This window comes from Staurois parvus, unplaced genomic scaffold (assembly GCF_062004578.1).
Source record: "Staurois parvus isolate SC_StPar_1 unplaced genomic scaffold, SC_StPar_1.0 ptg001221l, whole genome shotgun sequence".
Lineage (NCBI taxonomy): Eukaryota > Metazoa > Chordata > Amphibia > Anura > Ranidae > Staurois > Staurois parvus.
This window is the reverse complement of record NW_028319017.1, coordinates 1,253,461-1,278,139: the sequence shown is the minus strand read 5'-3', so window position 1 is coordinate 1,278,139 and position 24,679 is coordinate 1,253,461. Positions and strand designations below refer to the sequence as shown.

The 24,679-nt window shown below is 50.1% G+C and overlaps 1 protein-coding gene across 1 annotated transcript in view; it reads right to left on the bottom strand.

The window, feature by feature from the left end:
• The window catches only part of LOC149438075 (uncharacterized), a 51,828-nt gene that overhangs the window by 16,297 nt on the left and 10,852 nt on the right, over positions 1-24,679 (bottom strand). Inside the window, exons 5-6 of the mRNA XM_089660294.1 lie at positions 22,068-22,129; positions 2,067-2,215 (exon numbers count right to left, since the gene is read on the bottom strand). Of these exons, the coding sequence (XP_089516420.1) occupies positions 2,067-2,215; positions 22,068-22,129 (211 nt within the window). The remainder of the gene's footprint in view (positions 1-2,066; positions 2,216-22,067; positions 22,130-24,679) is intronic.

Here is a 24,679-nt window from a genome sequence, read left to right as displayed (position 1 = left end):
TACTCTACATTTAGCAGAATGCTTGGTGTTTGATTGCCCTAATAACATCCTACCTAACATCATGCTTTTTCTAGGGTATCAAGCAGTGTCTTTCGCCATGAATGCATTGTGTAACCTTTTCTTCTTTAAAAGGTAGAAATGATTCCTGTAGGAATGTTTTTAGGAATTGCAGTTAAAAAATGAGAAGATTAAGAAAATTACCCCAAGAGATAGAAAAGCTTATCATAGTGTAACATGTTGTTCTTTGTTTAAATAATCATACTATATATAAAATAAACTATTGCAGATTAATTCTTGAAAATAAGGTGAATAATCTTGTGGCAGTGCAGGTTGAGCATCTGAACCCTATTTGGGTGGATTGAAAAATACACTATATTGCCAAAAGTATTGGGCCGTCTGCCTTTACACACACATGACCTTTAATGGCCTCCCAGTCTTAGTCCGTAGGGTTCAATATTGAGTTGGCCCCGCCCTTTCCACGCACATGACCTTTAATGGCCCCCCAGTCTTAGTCCGTAGGGTTCAATATTGAGTTGGCCCCGCCCTTTGCAGCTATAACAGCTTCACGTCTTCTGGGAAGGCCGTCCACAAGGTTTAGGAGGGTGTCTATGGGAAGGTTGGACCATTCTTCCAGAAGCACATTTGTCAGGTCAGGCACTGATGTCGGGGGAGGAGGTCTGGCTCGCAGTCTCCGCTCTAATTCATCCCAAAGGTGTTCTATGGGGTTGAGGTCAGGACTCTGTGCAGGACAGTCAAGTTCCTCCACCCCAAACTGGCTCCTCCATGTCTCTAGGGACCTTGCTTTGTGCGCTGGTGCGCAGTCATGTTGGAACAGGAAGGGGCCATCCCCAAACTCTTCCCACAAAGTTGGGAGCATGAGATTGTTTAAAATATCTTGGTATGCTGATGCCTTAAGAGTTCCCTTCACTGGAACTAGGGGGCCAAGCCCAACCCCTGAATAACAACCCGTACACCATAATCCCCCCTCCACCAAACTTTATACTTGGCACAATACAGTCAGACAAGTACGGCTCTCCTGGCAACCGCCAAACCCAGACATGTCCACCGGATTGCCAGACAGAGAAGTGTGATTGATCACTCCAGGGAACACGTCTCCACTGTTCTAGAGTCCAGTGGCGGCGAGCTTTACACCACGGCATCCACAGGAGCCTGTTCCCACCACCACAGTTGAAAATAATGTAAAAGGCTAAAAAAACTCTTGCAGCCAATAGATTTGGCAGTTTGACTTGTTCTGGTTGTTCCCCATCTTCCCAGTACAAATCCACTTGATGATGAAATCCCTCCGCCCAGTACAAATCTTTGCCCTCCCCCCATCACCCCTCGCAGCTCTAATTCTCTCTCTCCTCATATGCCCCCAGCACAAATCCCCCTTCCCAAATATAAAAATGTCCCCCTCCTAACCAAAATCCTCCACCCCTCAAATTTCCCATCCAAGCACAAATCCTCACCCCCCACTCCAAATCCCCCTTCCAGTACATATTCTCTACTTGCAATCCCCCATCTTAGCACATACCCCTCCACCCCTTCAAATTTCCCCTCCTGGCACAAATATCCCCCCCAAAAAATATTTCCCCTCTACTGTTTTACTTTTATAGCACAAATCCCTCCTCCCAGCACAAATCCTCTTCCCACATCCCCCCTTCCTACACAAATCCCCCCCCCCAAATCCTAGCACACCTCCCTAGATTTGCCCCCCAAATTCCCCTTCTCAACACAAATTCCCTCCCTTCATCTTCTTGTGGTGCCCCTGCCTTACATTAAGCCACAGTGCCCAGGGCAGCCGTCCCTCCTGCCCACCCCTTGTCCTGGCCCTGGGGGTGACCCCTGCTACTATTCGATAAACAAGAAAAGTTGCTGCATCCCGGAGTGCAGCGATTCATTTCCCATTCTGATCAATTTGCCGGAGTGCAGCCAGCCAGACCGGCACCAGATTTAGCAGAGGAGCCTGTGATAGGTGAACGTCTGGTGATGCCCCGTATTCAGTATGATGAGAGTTCCTAGTTTTCTGCTACTCGTGTCATTTATTCCTTTATGGCTTCACCTACCTGGAGTAGTTGTGTTTTCAAAAAGGAGATTGATGCCACCCAGGTTACCATTAGCTCGCCCATTCCTATCAAAAACTTGCTGTACTAGTGCGTCACTATGATTGTTCGTTGGGAATTCTGCTGAAGCGTTGGCGATGGTGGACCCTCGTCTGTAGAGAAAACAGAAATATTTCAACTTTTGTTTTCTTTTTCCTGGTCAGATCCGCCACACACACAGATATATTCTTCCTTCTATAAACCCAGTACATGCAATGGGGTTTATTGTGCACTTTGCAAAGTGTAGTTGCTCTGGAGCTTAGTAAATGAGCAGAAGCTCTGCTGACTTCCATCGTCCAATCACGTCTAAGCAAAAGTGTTTTTTTTCAATTCTCCTTGTAGTTGATTGGGTATTCCTTGCAAAGTGAATATTTATCTCATTTACAAAGCTCTGGAGCAATTTCACTTGCAGAGTGCAACGTCACTTGTATGGTACTCAGTCTATTTGTATTTAGTAAATCAACCCCAATGTGTGAATAGACAGTGCACAGACCCACATGGAAGAAATATATATTTAAAAAATATTCTTCCCTAATATATTGACATATATTTGAAATACTACAATTTTGGCCATATTCAATATATTTCAAAATATTTTTCAGTATGGTATATTAAATGTATCTTTAAAGACATACAGTATATTTGAAAATTTATTTTTAAAAATATTTTTCATATATTTTGTAGTAAAAATGCATTTCATCATACAGTATATATATATATATATATATATATATATATATATATAATACGGCCAAAATGTTAGTATTTCAAATATATGTCAATATATTGGGAAAGAATATTTTTAAAATATATTTTTCTTCCAGTGGGTTAGTCCCCTTAGGCTTCATTCACACGGCCGCAAAAATGCATACACAAGTGATTTTTAATTACAGATCTGAACACAGCTACATTGTTTTCAATGGAGCCATTCACAAAAGATGTGTAAATGTGAACAGCTGTAAGATCCAGAACACAGAATGCAAAAATCTAAGAACATGTCATTTAAACCTCCATTTAACCATTGTACTGCAGACAGGCGGCTCCTACGGGAACAGCAGTGTACCCAACGGGAACAAGGGGGAACGCAGCACTGAATGTATGTAATGGAATAGGAAGCTGGGGTGTGCTGGAGGGTCTATTAATGCTGGCTGCTGGGGGATCTATTGTTGCTGATGGGAATCTATTGTTGCATGGGTTTCTATTTGTTGCTGGGTAGGTCTAATGTTGCTGGGAAGGATGGATCTAATGTTGAGGGAGAGGTCTATTGTTGCTGGCTGCTGGGAGATCTGTTGTTGCTGCTGGGGGTCTATTGTTGCTGGAGTGGTATTTTGTTGCTGTTGCTGGGGGAGTCTACTGTTGTATGCGGGGGGGGGGATGTCTATTGTTGTTGGGGTGAGGTCTATAATTGCTGGGGTGGGCTCTATTGTTGCTCACTGCAGGGGATCTATTTTACTGTCTTTCTTGTTATCATTAACAAATTCCATACAAATTACTTAGTAGCACAAAATGTTGCTTGGTTCTGTATTCTCTAAAAGGGTTGGTACTGGTGGGTAGGGGGTGGAACCAAGGGATGGTGCTCAGAGGTGGGTAGGTGATGGAACCAAGGGATTGTGCTCAGAGGTGTGGTAGGGGGTGGAACCAAGAGATGGTGCTCAGAGGTGGGAAGGGGATGGAACCAAGGGTCAGTGCTCAGAGGTGGGTAGGAGATGGAACCAAGGGACAGTGCTCAGAGATGGGCAGGGGATTGAACCAAGAGACGGTTCTCAGAGGAAGGTAGGTGATGGAACCAAGGGACGGTGCTAAAAGGTAGGTAGGGAGTGGAATCAAGGGACATGCTCAGAGGTGGGTAGGGGGTGGAACCAAGGGACGGTGCTCAGAGGCGGGTACGAGATGAAACCAAGGGATGGTGTGCAGAGGTGGGTAGGAGATGGAACCAAGGGTCAGTGCTCAAAGGTGGGTAGGGGATGGAACCAGGGGACAATGCTCAGAGATGGGTAGGGGATGGAACCAAGAGATGGTTCTCAGAGTTTGGTAGGGGATGGAACCAAGAGACGGTGCTTAGAGGTGAGTAGAGGTTTGAACAAAGGAACGGTGCTCACAGGTAGGTAATGGGTGGAACCAAGGGATGGTGCTCAGAGGTAGGTAGGGGATGGAACCAAGGAATGGTGCTCAAAGGTGGGTAGAAGATGGAACCAAGGGATGGTGCTCAGAGGTGGGTAGGAGATGGAACCAAGAGACGGTGCTCAGAGGTGGGTAGGGGATGGGACCAAGGGACGGTGCTCTGAGATGGGTAGGGGATGGAACCAAGGGTCAGTGCTCAGAGGTGGGTTATGGATGGAACCAAGGGATGGTGCTCTGAGGAGGGTAGGACATGGAACCAAGGGTCAGTGCTCAGAGGTGGGTAGGGGATGGAACCAAGGGACAATGCTCAGAGATGGGTACGGGATGAAACCAAGACATGGTTCTCAGAGTTGGGTAGGGGATGGAACCAAGGGACGGTGCTCAGAGGTGGGTAGGGGATGAAACCAAGACATGGTTCTCAGAGTTGGGCAGGGGATGGAACCAAGGGACGGTGCTCAGAGGTGGGTAGGGGGTGGAACCAAGGGATGGTGCTCAGAGGTGGGTAGGAGATGGAACTAAGTGACCGTGCTCAGAGGTGGGTAGGGGGTGGAACCAAGGGATGGTGTTCAGAGGTGGGTAGGAGATGGAACTAAGGGACGGTGCTCAGAGGTGGCTAGGGGGTGGAACCAAAGGACATGCTCAGAGGTGGGTAGAGGGTGGAAACAAAAAATTACTCAAAAGTGGGGAGTTCCTGCAACTATTCCCTGAGAAAAATAGCCCTGAGTGTACCTGTACATTGCTGCCCATTTCCGGGTTCAGGGCGCACACGCGAGCTCCCCTGCTGGCTCCCACTGTGATTGGACATAACAGGATTTTGTCAGCAGGTTCCAGCCAATGATTCATGGCCGGGACTTGCTGACTGTGTCCAATCACAGCCCAGAGACCTGCGTTGACAAACAACACAGAGCTCTGTACAGAGGGAACATAGGGGTTGATTCACTAAAGACGAATAGACTGTGCACTTTGCAAAGTGCAGTTGCTTCCCTTTACCTAGAATACCCAATCACGTGCAAGGAAAATAGAAAAAAACAGCATTGTTGCTTGTGCACGATTGGATGATGAGAGTCAGCAAACCATTTGTTCATTTACTAAGCTCTGGAGCAACTGCACTTGCAGAGTGCACAGTCTAATTGCCTTTTAGTAAATCAACCCCAAAGTCTTTGTTTCTTCTGCCTACAAAGCAGGAAGACAAAACAAAGATTTTTTAGCAAGAAACAGCATACACAAACAGTTAATCCCTTGATTGCCCCGAGATGTTAACCCCTTCCAAGCCACTAGTACAGTGACAGTGTATAGTATTATCACCGATTATTGTATTAGTGTCACTGGTAATGTCAGTGTCAGCCAGTTAGTTCCCACCATATTCAGTTAGTGTCAGATTGCCCGCTGCACTCTCACAGTCCCACTATAAGTCGCTGATCGCCACCATTACTAGTAGAGATGAGCGAAGAAATGAAAAATTCGATTCGACTGATTCGGCGAATTCGTGGACAATATTCGATTCGAGTCGAATAAATTCGCTGTGAATTTAACTTAAAAAAGGGTGTTTCTAGGCTTCAGAGAGACTTAATATTAGTGCAGAACACTGTACCTTTAATTTAAATGCCCTTGGAGTCTGCTGGGGAAGAGAAATAATACTGTCAGTCAGTATGACATGCAGATGAGTGCCGTCGATCTTAGAATCACCGCACACTTCACTCATTTGGGCAGTCACGGGGCCAAAACCAGAGTGTGGAGCCACAGTGTGGCGGTGAAGGCAGCAGCAATGGGAGGCCATACAGCACCCTATGACAAAAATGGAAACCACCAGCAGTGTGAGGAGACCTGAAAGTGGCACATGGCAGAGTGTGGCGATAGAGACAGCAGCAATGGGAGGCCGTACAGGGACCCATGACACACTCTGGACCTGGCAGCAGCATGAGGAGGCGGTACAGGGGCCCATGACAGATTACGGGCCTGGCAGCAGCATGAGGAGTCGGTACAGGGGCCCATGGCAGATTACGGGCCTGGCAGCAGCAATGGGAGGCCGTACAGGGACCCATGACACACTCTGGACCTGGCAGCAGCATGGGGAGGCGGTACAGGGGCCCATGACAGATTACGGGCCTGGCAGCAGCATGAGGAGTCGGTACGGGGGCCCATGACACACTCTGGACCTGGCAGCAGCATGAGGAGGCGGTACAGGGGCGCATGACAGATTACGAGCCTGGCAGCAGCAACTTGGACAGGAGGACGTTCAGCTTCTGCACCGTCGGGTGCGTGCTCGCAAACTGTTGTCTCTTGGAAACGGATTCCAAGAAAGACTGCTGACGGAATCCGTGAAGAGGAGTAGCAGGAGAAGGAGCATCTGAACGAGCGGAATATGCCAACAAGCGACAACAGTGGCCCATGACAGATTACGGGCCTGGCAGCAGCATGAGGAGTCGGTACGGGGGCCCATGGCAGATTACGGGCCTGGCAGCAGCTATGGGAGGCCCGTAATCTGCCAGCACCCTATGACAAAAAATGGAACCCACCAGCAGTGTGAGGAGACCTGAAAGTGGCACATGGCAGAGTGTGGCGATGGAGACAGCAGCAATGGGAGGCCGTACAGGGACCCATGAGAGACTCTGGACCTGGCAGCAGCATGAGGAGGCGGTATAGGGGCCCATGGCAGATTAGGGGCCTGGCAGCAGCTATGGGAGGCCCGTAATCTGCCAGCACCCTATGACAAAAAATGGAACACACCAGCAGTGTGAGGAGACCTGAAAGTGGCACATGGCAGAGTGTGGCGATGGAGGCAGCAGCAATGGGAGGCCGTACAGGGACCCATGAGAGACTCTGGACTTGGCAGCAGCATGAGGAGGCGGTATAGGGGCCCATGGCAGATTAGGGGCCTGGCAGCAGCTATGGGAGGCCCGTAATCTGCCAGCACCCTATGACAAAAAATGGAACACACCAGCAGTGTGAGGAGACCTGAAAGTGGCACATGTTTGGGGCATGATTCATGGCGGATTTAGTCAGTTGTGTCAGGAACTGGTGGTTTGAAATCCAGACTAATCCACGCCTGATTCATTTTCACAAACGTGAGTCTCTCCACACTTTGGGTGGACAGTCGTGTCCTCCGCGGAGTTGCAATACCTCCTGCCGCACTAAACACGCGCTCCGATGCCACGCTACTGGCCGGGCATGACAGCCTTTCAAGGGCAAATTCAGCTAGTTGGGGCCAAAGGTCAAGTTTCGTTGCCCAGTAGTCAAGGGGATTGTCTACCTCGGTTGGCAGGGTGCTGTCCAAGTAGGCCTAAGCCTGTTGTTTGAGGTCCTGCTCCAGGTCCACCTGATGCTGCTGCTGCTGCTGCGGCTGGTTAGTAGTTTCCTCACTGCGCTGGTGAAGAAAGCTACTCATCATCGACTGCAGACTGAGGCAGCCGCTGCTGGTGGAGCTGCCACTGCTCCTACCACCCCACCCCTCCCCTGCTGCCATGGCAGCGGAACACGAGCGCACAGGGCCCACAGTGTCTGAGGATGGACGTTGGCGCAGACAGGCAGAGACCAGCTGACTACATAGGTGTTTTTTATAGTACGTTATTTTGGCCTCCCTCTCAGCAGGTGTGAAAAAGGCCACCATTTTTGAACGGTAGCGAGGGTCCAACAAGGTGGACAGCCAAAAGTCATCCCTCTGTCTGATGGTTATTATTCGGCTGTCGCTACGCAAGCAACCGAGCATGCTATGGGCCATTTGTGCCAAGGAATGCGAGGGACTCCCTGCCTCCATCTCCACAGCATACTGCCACGGTGCGTCTAGGTCCTCTGTCTCCTCTTCCTCCTCCTCTACCAGATGCTCCTGCTCCTCCACTCCTGTCCGCTGAGTGGAAAAACCACCCATTTCACTCAATAATTCCTGAGCACCAATGTCCTCCTCTACCTCCTCCTCTTCTTCCAGTCCTGCCCCCACAGGGGCCATGTGGCGTTGAGATCTGTGCGCCACGTCTACCGCACCCTGACCAGCCATTGTTAACAGCATTTGTTCCAGGACGTGCAACAGAGGAATGACGTCGTTCATCCCATAGTCCTGCCGACTCACGAATAGCGTGGCCTCCTCAAAGGGCCTGAGCAAGCGCAGGTGTCACGCATGAGCTGCCAATGGCTGACATCTAAGTTACACAGGGAGTACCTTTATCTGCTTTTAACATCAGGAAATCTGTGATGGCCTTTTGCTGTTCGTAAAGGCGGTCTAACATATGTAGGGTTGAATTCCACCTTGTTGCAACGTCACAGCATGAGGAGTCGGTATAGGGGCCCATGGCAGATTAGGGGCCTGGCAGCAGTTATGGGAGGCCCATAATCTGCCAGCACCCTATGACAAAAAATGGAACACACCAGCAGTGTGAGGAGACCTGAAAGTGGCACATGGCAGAGTGTGGCGATGGAGACAGCAGCAATGGGAGGCCGTACAGGGACCCATGAGAGACTCTGGACCTGGCAGCAGCATGAGGAGGCGGTATATAGGGGCCTACGGCAGATTAGGGGCCTGGCAGCAGCTATAGGAGGCCCGTAATCTGCCAGCACCCTATGTCAAAAAATTCAACACACCAGCAGTGTGTGAGGAGACCTGAAAGTGGCACATGGCAGAGTGTGGCGATGGAGACAGCAGCAATGGGAGGCCGTACAGGGACCCATGACAGACTCTGGACTTGGCAGCAGCATGAGGAGGCGGTATATAGGGGCTTATGGCAGATTAGGGGCCTGGCAGCAGCTATAGGAGGCCCGTAATCTGCCAGCACCCTATGTCAAAAAATTCAACACACCAGCAGTGTGAGGAGACCTGAAAGTGGCACATGGCAGAGTGTGGCGATGGAGACAGCAGCAATGGGAGGCCGTACAGGGACCCATGACAGACTCTGAACTTGGCAGCAGCATGAGGAGGCGGTATATAGGGGCCCATGGCAGATTAGGGGCCTGGCAGCAGCTATAGGAGGCCCGTAATCTGCCAGCACCCTATGTCAAAAAATTCAACACACCAGCAGTGTGAGGAGACCTGAAAGTGGCACATGGCAGAGTGTGGCGATGGAGACAGCAGCAATGGGAGGCCGTACAGGGACCCATGACAGACTCTGGACTTGGCAGCAGCATGAGGAGGCGGTATATAGGGGCCCATGGCAGATTAGGGGCCTGGCAGCAGCTATGGGAGGCCCGTAATCTGCCAGCACCCTATGTCAAAAAATTCTACACACCAGCAGTGTGTGAGGAGACCTGAAAGTGGCACATGGCAGAGTGTGGCGATGGAGACAGCAGCAATGGGAGGCCGTACAGGGACCCATGACAGACTCTGGACTTGGCAGCAGCATGAGGAGGCGGTATATAGGGGCCCATGGCAGATTAGGGGCCTGGCAGCAGCTATGTGAGGCCCGTAATCTGCCTGCACCCTATGTCAAAAAATTTAACACACCAGCAGTGTGAAGAGACCTGAAAGTGGCACATGGCAGCAGAGTGTGGCGATGGAGACAGCAGCAATGGGAGGCCGTACAGGGACCATGACAGACTCTGGACTTGGCAGCAGCATGAGGAGGCGGTATATAGGGGCCCATGGCAGATTAGGGGCCTGGCAGCAGCTATGTGAGGCCCGTAATCTGCCTGCACCCTATGTCAAAAAATTTAACACACCAGCAGTGTGAAGAGACCTGAAAGTGGCACATGGCAGCAGAGTGTGGCGATGGAGACAGCAGCAATGGGAGGCCGTACAGGGACCATGACAGACTCTGGACTTGGCAGCAGCATGAGGAGGCGGTATATAGGGGCCCATGGCAGATTAGGGGCCTGGCAGCAGCTATGTGAGGCCCGTAATCTGCCTGCACCCTATGTCAAAAAATTTAACACACCAGCAGTGTGAAGAGACCTGAAAGTGGCACATGGCAGCAGAGTGTGGCGATGGAGACAGCAGCAATGGGAGGCCGTACAGGGACCATGACAGACTCTGGACTTGGCAGCAGCATGAGGAGGCGGTATATAGGGGCCCATGGCAGATTAGGGGCCTGGCAGCAGCTATGTGAGGCCCGTAATCTGCCTGCACCCTATGTCAAAAAATTTAACACACCAGCAGTGTGAAGAGACCTGAAAGTGGCACATGGCAGCAGAGTGTGGCGATGGAGACAGCAGCAATGGGAGGCCGTACAGGGACCATGACAGACTCTGGACTTGGCAGCAGCATGAGGAGGCGGTATATAGGGGCCCATGGCAGATTAGGGGCCTGGCAGCAGCTATGTGAGGCCCGTAATCTGCCTGCACCCTATGTCAAAAAATTTAACACACCAGCAGTGTGAAGAGACCTGAAAGTGGCACATGGCAGCAGAGTGTGGCGATGGAGACAGCAGCAATGGGAGGCCGTACAGGGACCATGACAGACTATGGACTTGGCAGCAGCATGAGGAGGCGGTATATAGGGGCCCATGGCAGATTAGGGGCCTGGCAGCAGCTATGTGAGGCCCGTAATCTGCCTGCACCCTATGTCAAAAAATTTAACACACCAGCAGTGTGAAGAGACCTGAAAGTGGCACATGGCAGCAGAGTGTGGCGATGGAGACAGCAGCAATGGGAGGCCGTACAGGGACCATGACAGACTCTGGACTTGGCAGCAGCATGAGGAGGCGGTATATAGGGGCCCATGGCAGATTAGGGGCCTGGCAGCAGCTATGTGAGGCCCGTAATCTGCCTGCACCCTATGTCAAAAAATTTAACACACCAGCAGTGTGAAGAGACCTGAAAGTGGCACATGGCAGCAGAGTGTGGCGATGGAGACAGCAGCAATGGGAGGCCGTACAGGGACCCATGAGAGACTCTGGACTTGGCAGCAGCATGAGGAGGCGGTATATAGGGGCCCATGGCAGATTAGGGGCCTGGCAGCAGCTATGTGAGGCCCGTTATCTTGCAGCACCCTATGTCAAAAAATTAAACACACCAGCAGTGTGAAGAGACCTGAAAGTGGCACATGGCAGCAGAGTGTGGCGATGGAGACAGCAGCAATGGGAGGCCGTACAGGGACCCATGAGAGACTCTAGACTTGGCAGCAGCATGAGGAGGCGGTTTATAGGGGCCCATGGCAGATTAGGGGCCTGGCAGCAGCTATGTGAGGCCCGTAATCTGCCTGCACCCTATGTCAAAAAATTTAACACACCAGCAGTGTGAAGAGACCTGAAAGTGGCACATGGCAGCAGAGTGTGGCGATGGAGACAGCAGCAATGGGAGGCCGTACAGGGACCCATGAGAGACTCTAGACTTGGCAGCAGCATGAGGAGGCGGTATATAGGGGCCCATGGCAGATTAGGGGCCTGGCAGCAGCTATGTGAGGCCCGTAATCTGCCTGCACCCTATGTCAAAAAATTTAACACACCAGCAGTGTGAAGAGACCTGAAAGTGGCACATGGCAGCAGAGTGTGGCGATGGAGACAGCAGCAATGGGAGGCCGTACAGGGACCCATGAGAGACTCTGGACTTGGCAGCAGCATGAGGAGGCGGTATATAGGGGCCTATGGCAGATTAGGGGCCTGGCAGCAGCTATGTGAGGCCCGTAATCTGCCTGCACCCTATGTCAAAAAATTTAACACACCAGCAGTGTGAAGAGACCTGAAAGTGGCACATGGCAGCAGAGTGTGGCGATGGAGACAGCAGCAATGGGAGGCCGTACAGGGACCCATGAGAGACTCTGGACCTGGCAGCAGCAGGAGGAGGTGGTATATAGGGGCCCATGGCAGATTAGGGGCCTGGCAGCAGCTATGTGAGGCCCGTAATCTGCCTGCACCCTATGTCAAAAAATTTAACACACCAGCAGTGTGAAGAGACCTGAAAGTGGCACATGGCATGAGAGACTCTGGACCTGGCAGCAGCAGGAGGAGGCGGTATAGGGGCCCATGGCTGATTAGGGGCCTGGCAGCAGCTATGTGAGGCCCGTTATCTTGCAGCACCCTATGTCAAAAAATTTAACACACCAGCAGTGTGAAGAGACCTGAAAGTGGCACATGGCAGCAGAGTGTGGCGATGGAGACAGCAGCAATGGGAGGCCGTACAGGGACCCATGAGAGACTCTGGACCTGGCAGCAGCAGGAGGAGGTGGTATATAGGGGCCCATGGCAGATTAGGGGCCTGGCAGCAGCTATGTGAGGCCCGTAATCTGCCTGCACCCTATGTCAAAAAATTTAACACACCAGCAGTGTGAAGAGACCTGAAAGTGGCACATGGCAGCAGAGTGTGGCGATGGAGACAGCAGCAATGGGAGGCCGTACAGGGACCATGACAGACTCTGGACTTGGCAGCAGCATGAGGAGGCGGTATATAGGGGCCCATGGCAGATTAGGGGCCTGGCAGCAGCTATGTGAGGCCCGTAATCTGCCTGCACCCTATGTCAAAAAATTTAACACACCAGCAGTGTGAAGAGACCTGAAAGTGGCACATGGCAGCAGAGTGTGGCGATGGAGACAGCAGCAATGGGAGGCCGTACAGGGACCATGACAGACTATGGACTTGGCAGCAGCATGAGGAGGCGGTATATAGGGGCCCATGGCAGATTAGGGGCCTGGCAGCAGCTATGTGAGGCCCGTTATCTTGCAGCACCCTATGTCAAAAAATTAAACACACCAGCAGTGTGAAGAGACCTGAAAGTGGCACATGGCAGCAGAGTGTGGCGATGGAGACAGCAGCAATGGGAGGCCGTACAGGGACCCATGAGAGACTCTGGACTTGGCAGCAGCATGAGGAGGCGGTATATAGGGGCCCATGGCAGATTAGGGGCCTGGCAGCAGCTATGTGAGGCCCGTTATCTTGCAGCACCCTATGTCAAAAAATTAAACACACCAGCAGTGTGAAGAGACCTGAAAGTGGCACATGGCAGCAGAGTGTGGCGATGGAGACAGCAGCAATGGGAGGCCGTACAGGGACCCATGAGAGACTCTAGACTTGGCAGCAGCATGAGGAGGCGGTTTATAGGGGCCCATGGCAGATTAGGGGCCTGGCAGCAGCTATGTGAGGCCCGTAATCTGCCTGCACCCTATGTCAAAAAATTTAACACACCAGCAGTGTGAAGAGACCTGAAAGTGGCACATGGCAGCAGAGTGTGGCGATGGAGACAGCAGCAATGGGAGGCCGTACAGGGACCCATGAGAGACTCTAGACTTGGCAGCAGCATGAGGAGGCGGTATATAGGGGCCCATGGCAGATTAGGGGCCTGGCAGCAGCTATGTGAGGCCCGTAATCTGCCTGCACCCTATGTCAAAAAATTTAACACACCAGCAGTGTGAAGAGACCTGAAAGTGGCACATGGCAGCAGAGTGTGGCGATGGAGACAGCAGCAATGGGAGGCCGTACAGGGACCCATGAGAGACTCTGGACTTGGCAGCAGCATGAGGAGGCGGTATATAGGGGCCCATGGCAGATTAGGGGCCTGGCAGCAGCTATGTGAGGCCCGTTATCTTGCAGCACCCTATGTCAAAAAATTAAACACACCAGCAGTGTGAAGAGACCTGAAAGTGGCACATGGCAGCAGAGTGTGGCGATGGAGACAGCAGCAATGGGAGGCCGTACAGGGACCCATGAGAGACTCTAGACTTGGCAGCAGCATGAGGAGGCGGTTTATAGGGGCCCATGGCAGATTAGGGGCCTGGCAGCAGCTATGTGAGGCCCGTAATCTGCCTGCACCCTATGTCAAAAAATTTAACACACCAGCAGTGTGAAGAGACCTGAAAGTGGCACATGGCAGCAGAGTGTGGCGATGGAGACAGCAGCAATGGGAGGCCGTACAGGGACCCATGAGAGACTCTAGACTTGGCAGCAGCATGAGGAGGCGGTATATAGGGGCCCATGGCAGATTAGGGGCCTGGCAGCAGCTATGTGAGGCCCGTAATCTGCCTGCACCCTATGTCAAAAAATTTAACACACCAGCAGTGTGAAGAGACCTGAAAGTGGCACATGGCAGCAGAGTGTGGCGATGGAGACAGCAGCAATGGGAGGCCGTACAGGGACCCATGAGAGACTCTGGACTTGGCAGCAGCATGAGGAGGCGGTATATAGGGGCCTATGGCAGATTAGGGGCCTGGCAGCAGCTATGTGAGGCCCGTAATCTGCCTGCACCCTATGTCAAAAAATTTAACACACCAGCAGTGTGAAGAGACCTGAAAGTGGCACATGGCAGCAGAGTGTGGCGATGGAGACAGCAGCAATGGGAGGCCGTACAGGGACCCATGAGAGACTCTGGACCTGGCAGCAGCAGGAGGAGGTGGTATATAGGGGCCCATGGCAGATTAGGGGCCTGGCAGCAGCTATGTGAGGCCCGTAATCTGCCTGCACCCTATGTCAAAAAATTTAACACACCAGCAGTGTGAAGAGACCTGAAAGTGGCACATGGCAGCAGAGTGTGGCGATGGAGACAGCAGCAATGGGAGGCCGTACAGGGACCCATGAGAGACTCTGGACCTGGCAGCAGCAGGAGGAGGTGGTATATAGGGGCCTATGGCAGATTAGGGGCCTGGCAGCAGCTATAGGAGGCCCGTAATCTGCCAGCACCCTATGTCAAAAAATTCAACACACCAGCAGTGTGAGGAGACCTGAAAGTGGCACATGTTTGAGGCATGATTCATGGCGGATTTAGTCAGTTGTGTCAGGAACTGGTGGTTTGAAATCCAGACTAATCCACGCCTGATTCATTTTCACAAACGTGAGTCTCTCCACACTTTGGGTGGACAGTCGTGTCCTCCGCGGAGTTACAATACCTCCTGCCGCACTAAACACGCGCTCCGATGCCACGCTACTGGCCGGGCATGACAGCCTTTCAAGGGCAAATTCAGCTAGTTGGGGCCAAAGGTCAAGTTTCGTTGCCCAGTAGTCAAGGGGATTGTCTACCTCGGTTGGCAGGGTGCTGTCCAAGTAGGCCCAAGCCTGTTGTTTGAGCTCCTGCTCCAGGTCCACCTGATGCTGCTGCTGCTGCTGCGGCTGGTTAGTAGTTTCCTCACTGCGCTGGTGAAGAAAGCTACTCATCATCGACTGCAGACTGAGGCAGCCGCTGCTGGTGGAGCTGCCGCTGCTCCTACCACCCCACCCCTCCCCTGCTGCCATGCCAGCGGAACGCGAGCGCACAGGGCCCACAGTGTCTGAGGATGGACGATGGCGCACAAAGGCAGAGACCAACTGACTACATAGGTGGTTTTTATAGTACGTAATTTTGGCCTCCCTCTCAGCAGGTGTGAAAAAGGCCACCATTTTGGACCGGTAGCGAGGGTCCAACAAGGTGGACAGCCAAAAGTCATCCCTCTGTCTGATGGTTATTATTCGGCTGTCGCTACGCAAGCAACCGAGCATGCTATGGGCCATTTGTGCCAAGGAATGCGAGGGACTCCCTGCCTCCATCTCCACAGCATACTGCCACGGTGCGTCTGGGTCCTCTGTCTCCTCCTCCTCCTCCTCTACCAGATGCTCCTGCTCCTCCACTCCTGTCCGCTGAGTGGAAAAACCACCCATTTCACTCAATAATTCCTGAGCACAAATGTCCTCCTCTACCTCCTCCTCTTCTTCCTGTCCTGCCCCCACAGGGGTCATGTGGCGTTGAGATCTGTGCGCCACGTCTACCGCACCCTGACCAGCCATTGTTAACAGCATTTGTTCCAGGACGTGCAACAGAGGAATGACGTCGTTCATCCCATAGTCCTGCCGACTCACGAATAGCGTGGCCTCCTCAAAGGGCCTGAGCAAGCGGCAGGTGTCACGCATGAGCTGCCAATGGCTGACATCTAAGTTACACAGGGGAGTACCTTTATCCGCTTGTAACATCAGGAAATCGGTGATGGCCTTTCGCTGCTCGTAAAGGCGGTCTAACATGTGTAGGGTTGAATTCCACCTTGTTGCAACGTCGCAGATCAGGCGATGCTGTGGAATTCCGTTCTGCCGCTGCAGCTCAATGAGGGTGTTCTTTGCGGTGTAGGAATGGCTGAAATGCATGCACAGTTTACGTGACATTTTAAGGATGTCTTGCAGTGGGATGGTGGATTTTAGGAACCGCTTGACAACCAGATTGAACACGTGAGCCATGCATGGCGCATGGCACAACCTTCCTTGACGCAGAGCAGACACCATGTTCTTTCCGTTGTCAGTCAACATGGTTCCGATTTTTAGTTTGCGCGGAGACAGCCATCTGTCGATTTCTCTGTTCATTACACTCAGCAGTTCCTCCCCTGTGTGACTACGTTCGCCAAGGCATACCAGGTGCAGCACAGCGTGACACCGTTGCGCCCTGCACATGTGATATGCCGGTCGGGTAATGGGACTTGGCACGGGGGTGGCGGCTGAGGACACGGCGGAAAAAGAGGTGGTAGAGGCGGACATGCTTGCTGGACCAAGGACGTGAAAACGTGGAGGCAAAAGCGTCGTGACCTGTCCAAGTTGCTGGTGCGGCTGTGCCGGCACCACGTTCACCCAGTGGGCCGTAAATGACATGTACTGTCCCTGACCGTAGTTACAGCTCCACACGTCGGCGCTGCCGTGCACTTTGGCAGAGACCGACATGCTCAAAGACTGGCCCACCATCTCTTCTACATGTGAATGCAGGGCTGGCACTGCCTTTTGGGCAAAGAAATGACGGCTTGGCACTCTCCACCGCGGCGCGGCACAAGCCATCATTTCTCGGAAAGGTGCTGAGTCCACCAGTTGGAAAGGGAGGGACTGCAGCACCAGCAACTTGGACAGGAGGACGTTCAGCTTTTGCACCGTCGGGTGCGTGCTCGCAAACTGTTGTCTCTTGGATACGGATTCCAAGAAAGACTGTTGACGGAATCCGAGAAGAGGAGTAGCAGGAGAAGGAGCATCTGAACGAGCGGAAGATGCCAACGAGCGACAACTCCCCTCAGCAGAGGTGTTGGAGCCTTGACTGGCTGATAGAGGGCGATTGACGACGTCGGGTGACGGAGCAAGTAACGGAGCGGGTGATGGAGCGGGGGCTGGGGCAGGCAGAACCGCCGTATGTTTATCACGGTTTTCCCAGGCCACCGAATGGTGACGCTGCATATGCTGACGCAACGCTGTAGTCCCAACATGGGCCCCCTGGCCACGCTTGCATTTCTGGCCACATAGTCGACATACGGCTACGTTTACTTCCTCGGGCGGCTTGAGGAAAAATTGCCACACCACCGAGTAGGAAACTTTGCCCCCGCTACTCTTCACTGGCTGACTGCTACTTCCTCCGTGCGCACCGGCACCACTACTGGCCGTGGTGGTAGGCTGCAGTGGAGCTGGTGCTCTACTCCGTGGACGTTTGGCTCCACTGACACTGATGCGACCCTGCTGCTGTCTCCTGGGCAACCCACCGACTGTTTTGCTCGCTGCCAAGCTGCCACCCTCTTCTCCTGATGATGCGGAAGAAATTGCCTGATGACGACGAGGCTGCCAAGTGCGATCAACCTCCTCATCATCAAGTAGGGTCTCCGCCTCACTACTAGCCCCCTCGGCTGCGTCTGGGTCAGGAGACAGACCTGTCTCTAGACCGGCTACCGAGCCACTCTCCTCGCCAGTACTTGTTCGCTTGGCTGCTGAAAAGGCCGATGTCTCCCCCCGTTCCTGACCGCCCTCTGTTAGCTCTTCCTCACTGTACAGTGGGGCTGAGCCCACAGCATGCGATACTTCGCTTGGTGAGGGAACAGCAAAGGACAGGGGCAGGTAGAGGACACGTGATTTCAGTGGGCTTGGTCCCGGGCCATGCCAACTAACGGTTGTGTCTGACGTACCCACCGACCGTTGGCTGTAGGTGTCAGAGGTGACCTGGGAAGAGGAAGACGACCGAGCCAACCAATCAATGACGGCAGGGTTGTCGGTGGAGACACGACCGCTGGATGACACCGGGAGCACTGGCCTCTGGCTGCGAATACTGCTGCCTCGACCCCTTCCTCTGCTGCCACGTCTGCTCGCTCCTAAAACATTGCCTCCTCTGCCACTCCTCTGCATGTTGTCTGACATACTATTTAATTCAACGATTAGGTGTCCCTGAGTAACAATTCTCTGGCACTCAGTAACAATTCTGTCTGTCCCTGAGTATGAATTCTGTGGCCCTGAGTAACAATTCTGTGTCTGTGCGAGTAACAATTCTGTGTCTGTGCGAGTAACAATTCTGTGTCTGTGCAAGTAACAATTTTGTGTCTGTGCGAGTAACAATTCTCTGGCACTCAGTAACAATTCTGTCTGTCCCTGAGTAACAATTCTCTGGCACTCAGTAACAATTCTGTCTGTCCCTGAGTAACAATTCTCTGGCACTCAGTAACAATTCTGTCTGTCCCTGAGTAACAATTCTCTGGCACTCAGTAACAATTCTGTCTGTCCCTGAGTATGAATTCTGTGGCCCTGAGTAACAATTCTGTGTCTGCGCGAGTAACAATTCTGTGTCTGTGCAAGTAACAATTTTGTGTCTGTGCAAGTAACAATTTTGTGTCTGTGCGAGTAACAATTCTCTGGCACTCAGTAACAATTCTGTCTGTCCCTGAGTAACAATTCTCTGGCACTCAGTAACAATTCTGACTGTCCCTGAGTAACAATTCTCTGGCACTCAGTAACAATTCTGTCTGTCCCTGAGTAACAATTCTCTGGCACTCAGTAACAATTGTGTGTCTGTGCAAGTAACAATTCTGTGTCTGTGCAAGTAACAATTTTGTGTCTGTGAGAGTAACAATTCTCTGGCACTCAGTAACAATTCTGTCTGTCCCTGAGTAACAATTCTCTGGCACTCAGTAACAATTCTGTCTGTCCCTGAGTATGAATTCTGTGGCCCTGAGTAACAATTCTGTCTCTGTGCGAGTAACAATTCTGTGTCTGTGCAAGTAACAATTTTGTGTCTGTGAGAGTAACAATTCCCTGGCACTCAGTAACAATTCTGTCTGTCCCTGAGTAACAATTCTCTGGCACTCAGTAACAATTCTGTCTTCCCTGAGTAACAATTCTCTGGCACTCAGTAACAATTCTGTCTGTCCCTGAGTATGAATTCTGTGGCCCTGAGTAACAATTCTGTCTCTGTGCGAGTAACAATTCTGTGTCTGTGCAAGTAACAATTTTGTGTCTGTGAGAGTAACAATTCTCTGGCACTCAGTAACAATTCTGTCTGTCCCTGAGTAACAATTCTCTGGCACTCAGTAACAATTCTGTCTGTCCCTGAGTATGAATTCTGTGGCCCTGAGTAACAATTGTGTGTCTGTGCAAGTAACAATTCTGTGTCTGTGCAAGTAACAATTTTGTGTCTGTGAGAGTAACAATTCTCTGGCACTCAGTAACAATTCTGTCTGTCCCTGAGTAACAATTCTCTGGCACTCAGTAACAATTCTGTCTGTCCCTGAGTAACAATTCTGTCTGTCCCTGAGTATGAATTCTGTGGCCCTGAGTAAGAATTCTCTGGCACTCAGTAACAATTCTGTCTGTCCCTGAGTATGAATTCTGTGGCCCTGAGTAACAATTGTGTGTCTGTGCAAGTAACAATTCTGTGTCTGTGCAAGTAACAATTTTGTGTCTGTGAGAGTAACAATTCTCTGGCACTCAGTAACAATTCTGTCTGTCCCTGAGTAACAATTCTCTGGCACTCAGTAACAATTCTGTCTGTCCCTGAGTATGAATTCTGTGGCCCTGAGTAACAATTCTGTCTCTGTGCGAGTAACAATTCTGTCTCTGTGCGAGTAACAATTCTGTGTCTGTGCAAGTAACAATTTTGTGTCTGTGAGAGTAACAATTCTCTGGCACTCAGTAACAATTCTGTCTGTCCCTGAGTAAGAATTCTCTGGCACTCAGTAACAATTCTGTCTGTCCCTGAGTAACAATTCTCTGGCACTCAGTAACAATTCTGTCTGTCCCTGAGTAACAATTCTGTCTGTCCCTGAGTATGAATTCTGTGGCCCTGAGTAAGAATTCTCTGGCACTCAGTAACAATTCTGTCTGTCCCTGAGTATGAATTCTGTGGCCCTGAGTAACAATTGTGTGTCTGTGCAAGTAACAATTCTGTGTCTGTGCAAGTAACAATTTTGTGTCTGTGAGAGTAACAATTCTCTGGCACTCAGTAACAATTCTGTCTGTCCCTGAGTAACAATTCTCTGGCACTCAGTAACAATTCTGTCTGTCCCTGAGTAACAATTCTCTGGCACTCAGTAACAATTCTGTCTGTCCCTGAGTAACAATTCTCTGGCACTCAGTAACAATTCTGTCTGTCCCTGAGTAACAATTCTGTCTGTCCCTGAGAATGAATTCTGTGGCCCTGAGTAAGAATTCTCTGGCACTCAGTAACAATTCTGTCTGTCCCTGAGTATCAATTCTCTGGCACTCAGTAACAATTCTGTCTGTCCCTGAGTATGAATTCTGTGGCCCTGAGTAACAATTGTGTGTCTGTGCAAGTAACAATTCTGTGTCTGTGCAAGTAACAATTTTGTGTCTGTGAGAGTAACAATTCTCTGGCACTCAGTAACAATTCTGTCTGTCCCTGAGTAACAATTCTCTGGCACTCAGTAACAATTCTGTCTGTCCCTGAGTAACAATTCTGTCTGTCCCTGAGTATGAATTCTGTGGCCCTGAGTAAGAATTCTCTGGCACTCAGTAACAATTCTGTCTGTCCCTGAGTATGAATTCTGTGGCCCTGAGTAACAATTGTGTGTCTGTGCAAGTAACAATTCTGTGTCTGTGCAAGTAACAATTTTGTGTCTGTGAGAGTAACAATTCTCTGGCACTCAGTAACAATTCTGTCTGTCCCTGAGTAACAATTCTCTGGCACTCAGTAACAATTCTGTCTGTCCCTGAGTATGAATTCTGTGGCCCTGAGTAACAATTCTGTCTCTGTGCGAGTAACAATTCTGTGTCTGTGCAAGTAACAATTTTGTGTCTGTGAGAGTAACAATTCTCTGGCACTCAGTAACAATTCTGTCTGTCCCTGAGTAAGAATTCTCTGGCACTCAGTAACAATTCTGTCTGTCCCTGAGTAACAATTCTCTGGCACTCAGTAACAATTCTGTCTGTCCCTGAGTAAAAATTCTGTGGCCCTAATAACGTTTCTGTGGCCCTAAGTAACAATTCTCTGGCACTGAGTAACAATTCTGTCTGTCCCTGAGTATGAATTCTGTGGCCCTAACTAGCGTTTCTTTGTCCCTAAATAACGATTCTGTGGCCCTCATTAACAAGTCTGTGTCCCTGAGTAATGGTTCTCTGTCCCTAAGTAACTTCTCTCTGTCCCCAATTCTCGTTTCTGTGGCCCTAACTCTGTCCCTGTCCCTAGTACAGAGCGGTCTGCCTCTGTTCAATGACTGCAGGCAAATGAAGATTTCCAAAATGGCCGCTATATATACCTCGACCATTACACAGTGCTGGCTGGCTGGCTGCTGATTGGCTGATGCGATCACATGTCGTTGAGGAATGCATTATGGGGCAGCGCGCCTTGTCTGCGCGCCTTCCCCGACATCCCCGCTCCGTCGCCGCACATGTCAGCCGCCATTTTCGGAAAAATTTCGATTCGCGCGTCCGAATTAGGCTGTTTTTCGGATTCGGCACGAATCGAAATTTTTCCGATATTCGACTCGAATTCCACTTCGGATACTTCGATTCGCTCATCTCTAATTACTAGTATAAAAATAAATAAATAGAAATGATATATATCATAGTTTTTAGATGTTATAACGTTCACACAAACCAATTAATATACACTTATAGAAATTGTTTTGTTTTTTTTGTACCAAAGACATGTAGCAGAATATATTTTGGCCTAAATTTGTTTTTTTTTTTTATTTTTTTATTGGATATGTTTTATACATGCACAAAAATCTGGGTGGAAGCCAAGTGCTGGAAGTTAGGGAGGCCTTACCCAGACCCCGTATGATATCTCACCTGAAGCCATAGACAAAGACACTCATACATTCAGAGAACGTTTCTTGAATCATTAGGAGAGCCTGCAAGGAGAATATATATATAATTACTGATTTGTCCTTTCAAAATTTAAAGAGCTAGTATTCAGCTCTAGAAATTTCATTAAAGTGCAAGTAAAATCCAAAGTTTTTATTTCGTATGAAGAGAATGTAGAAGGATTGGAACCTCCGTCAGGTTTTTTGCTGCTATCCAGCTTGATAGGGAGATTTTCCCTCATTTTTTTGTCCTGCCAACAACCTTTTCACTAGATAGGTAGCGAGGGAGAATCTCCAACATCTACACAGGCAGAAACAATACTAGAAAAAGCAAATGTATTAATATGGAGTCAACAAACACAGGGCACATCTCTCCCTGTGACCGATTTCCTCTTCAGGGAAACTATAATGTTTCCTTTTTATTATTTATTTATTTTTTTATAGTTTACAACTTTATAAGATAATGATTTCTCTAATTTTTTTATCATAATTTATATACAAGTATTATTTTAAAAAGATACCTCTCTATAACATCAGTTTGCAGCAGACTTGTTGTGGATGCAGCACACGGTCAGCAGGGCCTGAACGCTTGTTGGCTGCCTTTGTCTAACTGAAAACCCAGATGGGTACAAACGCTGCTAAGAGAGAGGGAGGGATGTCTCCATCCTCTGAGCCACTCAGCTATGTGTATGTGCTTCATCTGTTGTGCTGCCATTCAGGACTATTCACACAATAGTTACATATAGTTACATAGTTAGTCTGGCTGAAAAAAAAGACAAAAGTCCAGTTCAACCATTTAAAAATCCTACACCCACAGTTGATCCAAAGGAAGGCAAAAAAACCCAACAAAGCATGATCCAATATGCTCCTGCAGGGAAACAAATTCCTTCCTGATCCCCCGAGAGGCAATCGGATATTCCCTGGATCAACTTTACCTATAAATGTTATATCCAGTTATATTCTGTGTATCCAAGAAAGAATCCAGGGCTTTCCTACAGCAATCCACTGAGCTGGCCACAACCAACTCTTGAGGGAGTCTATTCCACATTTTCACAGCCCTTACTGTGAAGAAACCTTTCCGTGTTTGGAGATTACCATAACTAGAATAATCACAACAAACAATAAAGCATTTTTAAAAGCAAAGTTTTTTCATTAGAATAATGAACATGTTATACTCCCCTCCTCTTTCTGGGGGTGATCTTGCCCTATGTCTGCCCCCCCCCCAAAGCAAGCAGCTTGCTATGGGGACAGAGGTGCAGGCTCGCTCCTGAGCTGGGTTGTGTACATCCAAGGACACACACAGAGCGCCACTTTGCCCCGCCCTCCCTTCTGTGTCTGTCCCCATAGCAAGCTGCTTGCTAAGTGGGCGAATGTGTGGGCTTGCTCTAGAGCAGTGGTCTCCTAACTACGGCCCGGGAGCTTGCTTTTATATGGCCCTTGGGGCACTATTTTATCCACTGATACCAACAATGGGGTATAATTCCCTCCACTGACACCAAGTGTGGGGCACTATTCCTCACAATGACACCAACAATGGGGCCCAATGACACCAATGATGGGACACTCACAATGACACCAACAATGGGGTGCTGTTCCTCCTACTGATATCAACAAAGGGGCATGGTTTACTCCCACTGACATCTGGAGCTTTTCTACTCCCACTGGCCACAGTCCGGCCCCCTTGAAGTCTAGAGGACAGTAAACTGGCCCTTTGTTTAGAAAGTTTAAGAACCCCTGCTCTAGAGCCGGGATATGTGCATCCATAGACACACACAGAACCGCTCGGCCCTGCCCCCAGATCTCTGCTCACAGGATTTTACTGACAGCAGTATTGAAGGATGGTGATCATATGAAGCCATTTATTATCAAATAGTTGTTTGGCTCCTTTTTGAATCCAAATGATAACAGAAATCACCCAAATGGCCCGGATCAGAAGTCTCCGCCTCCCGGATCAGAAGTCTCCGCCTCCTGGATCAGAAGTCTCCGTCTCCCGGATCAGAAGTTTCCCTCCCCTGGAATGTTTGGCCTTGGTACAGACACACAAGGAGACACACACAGGGTAAAATGCCACCTTTATAAAGTTCTATTACCTTGTTACACAGGACTTTTGGCAGTTCTTTTCTGCTCCCCATGGCTCAGTATCTAGCCTAGTCAGTGCATCCACGTGAGAGCTAACAAACTCATTGACTATTTATACACTGACACTAATTGCAATTTAAAAAGCCGCCGATGTGGGACATTAACCTCTAATTGGCATTGTAACCCGTGTGTGTCACCTTGTGTGTCTGTACCAAGGCCAAACATTCCAGGGGGAGGAGACTTTTGATCTGGGGGCGGAGACTTCTGATCTCTGGGGCGGATACTTCTGATCTCTGGGGCGGATACTTCTGATCTCTGGGGCGGATACTTCTGATCTGGGGGGGCGGAGACTTCTCATCCATGGGGCGGAGACTTCTGATCCGGGCCATTTGGGTGATTTCTCTTATCAATATGATTTAAAAAGGAGCCAAACAACTCTGTGATAATAAATGGCTTCATAGGATCATCATCCTTCAATAAAAGAGCATTTTTTGGTAGATCAGTCATATTTTCAATATC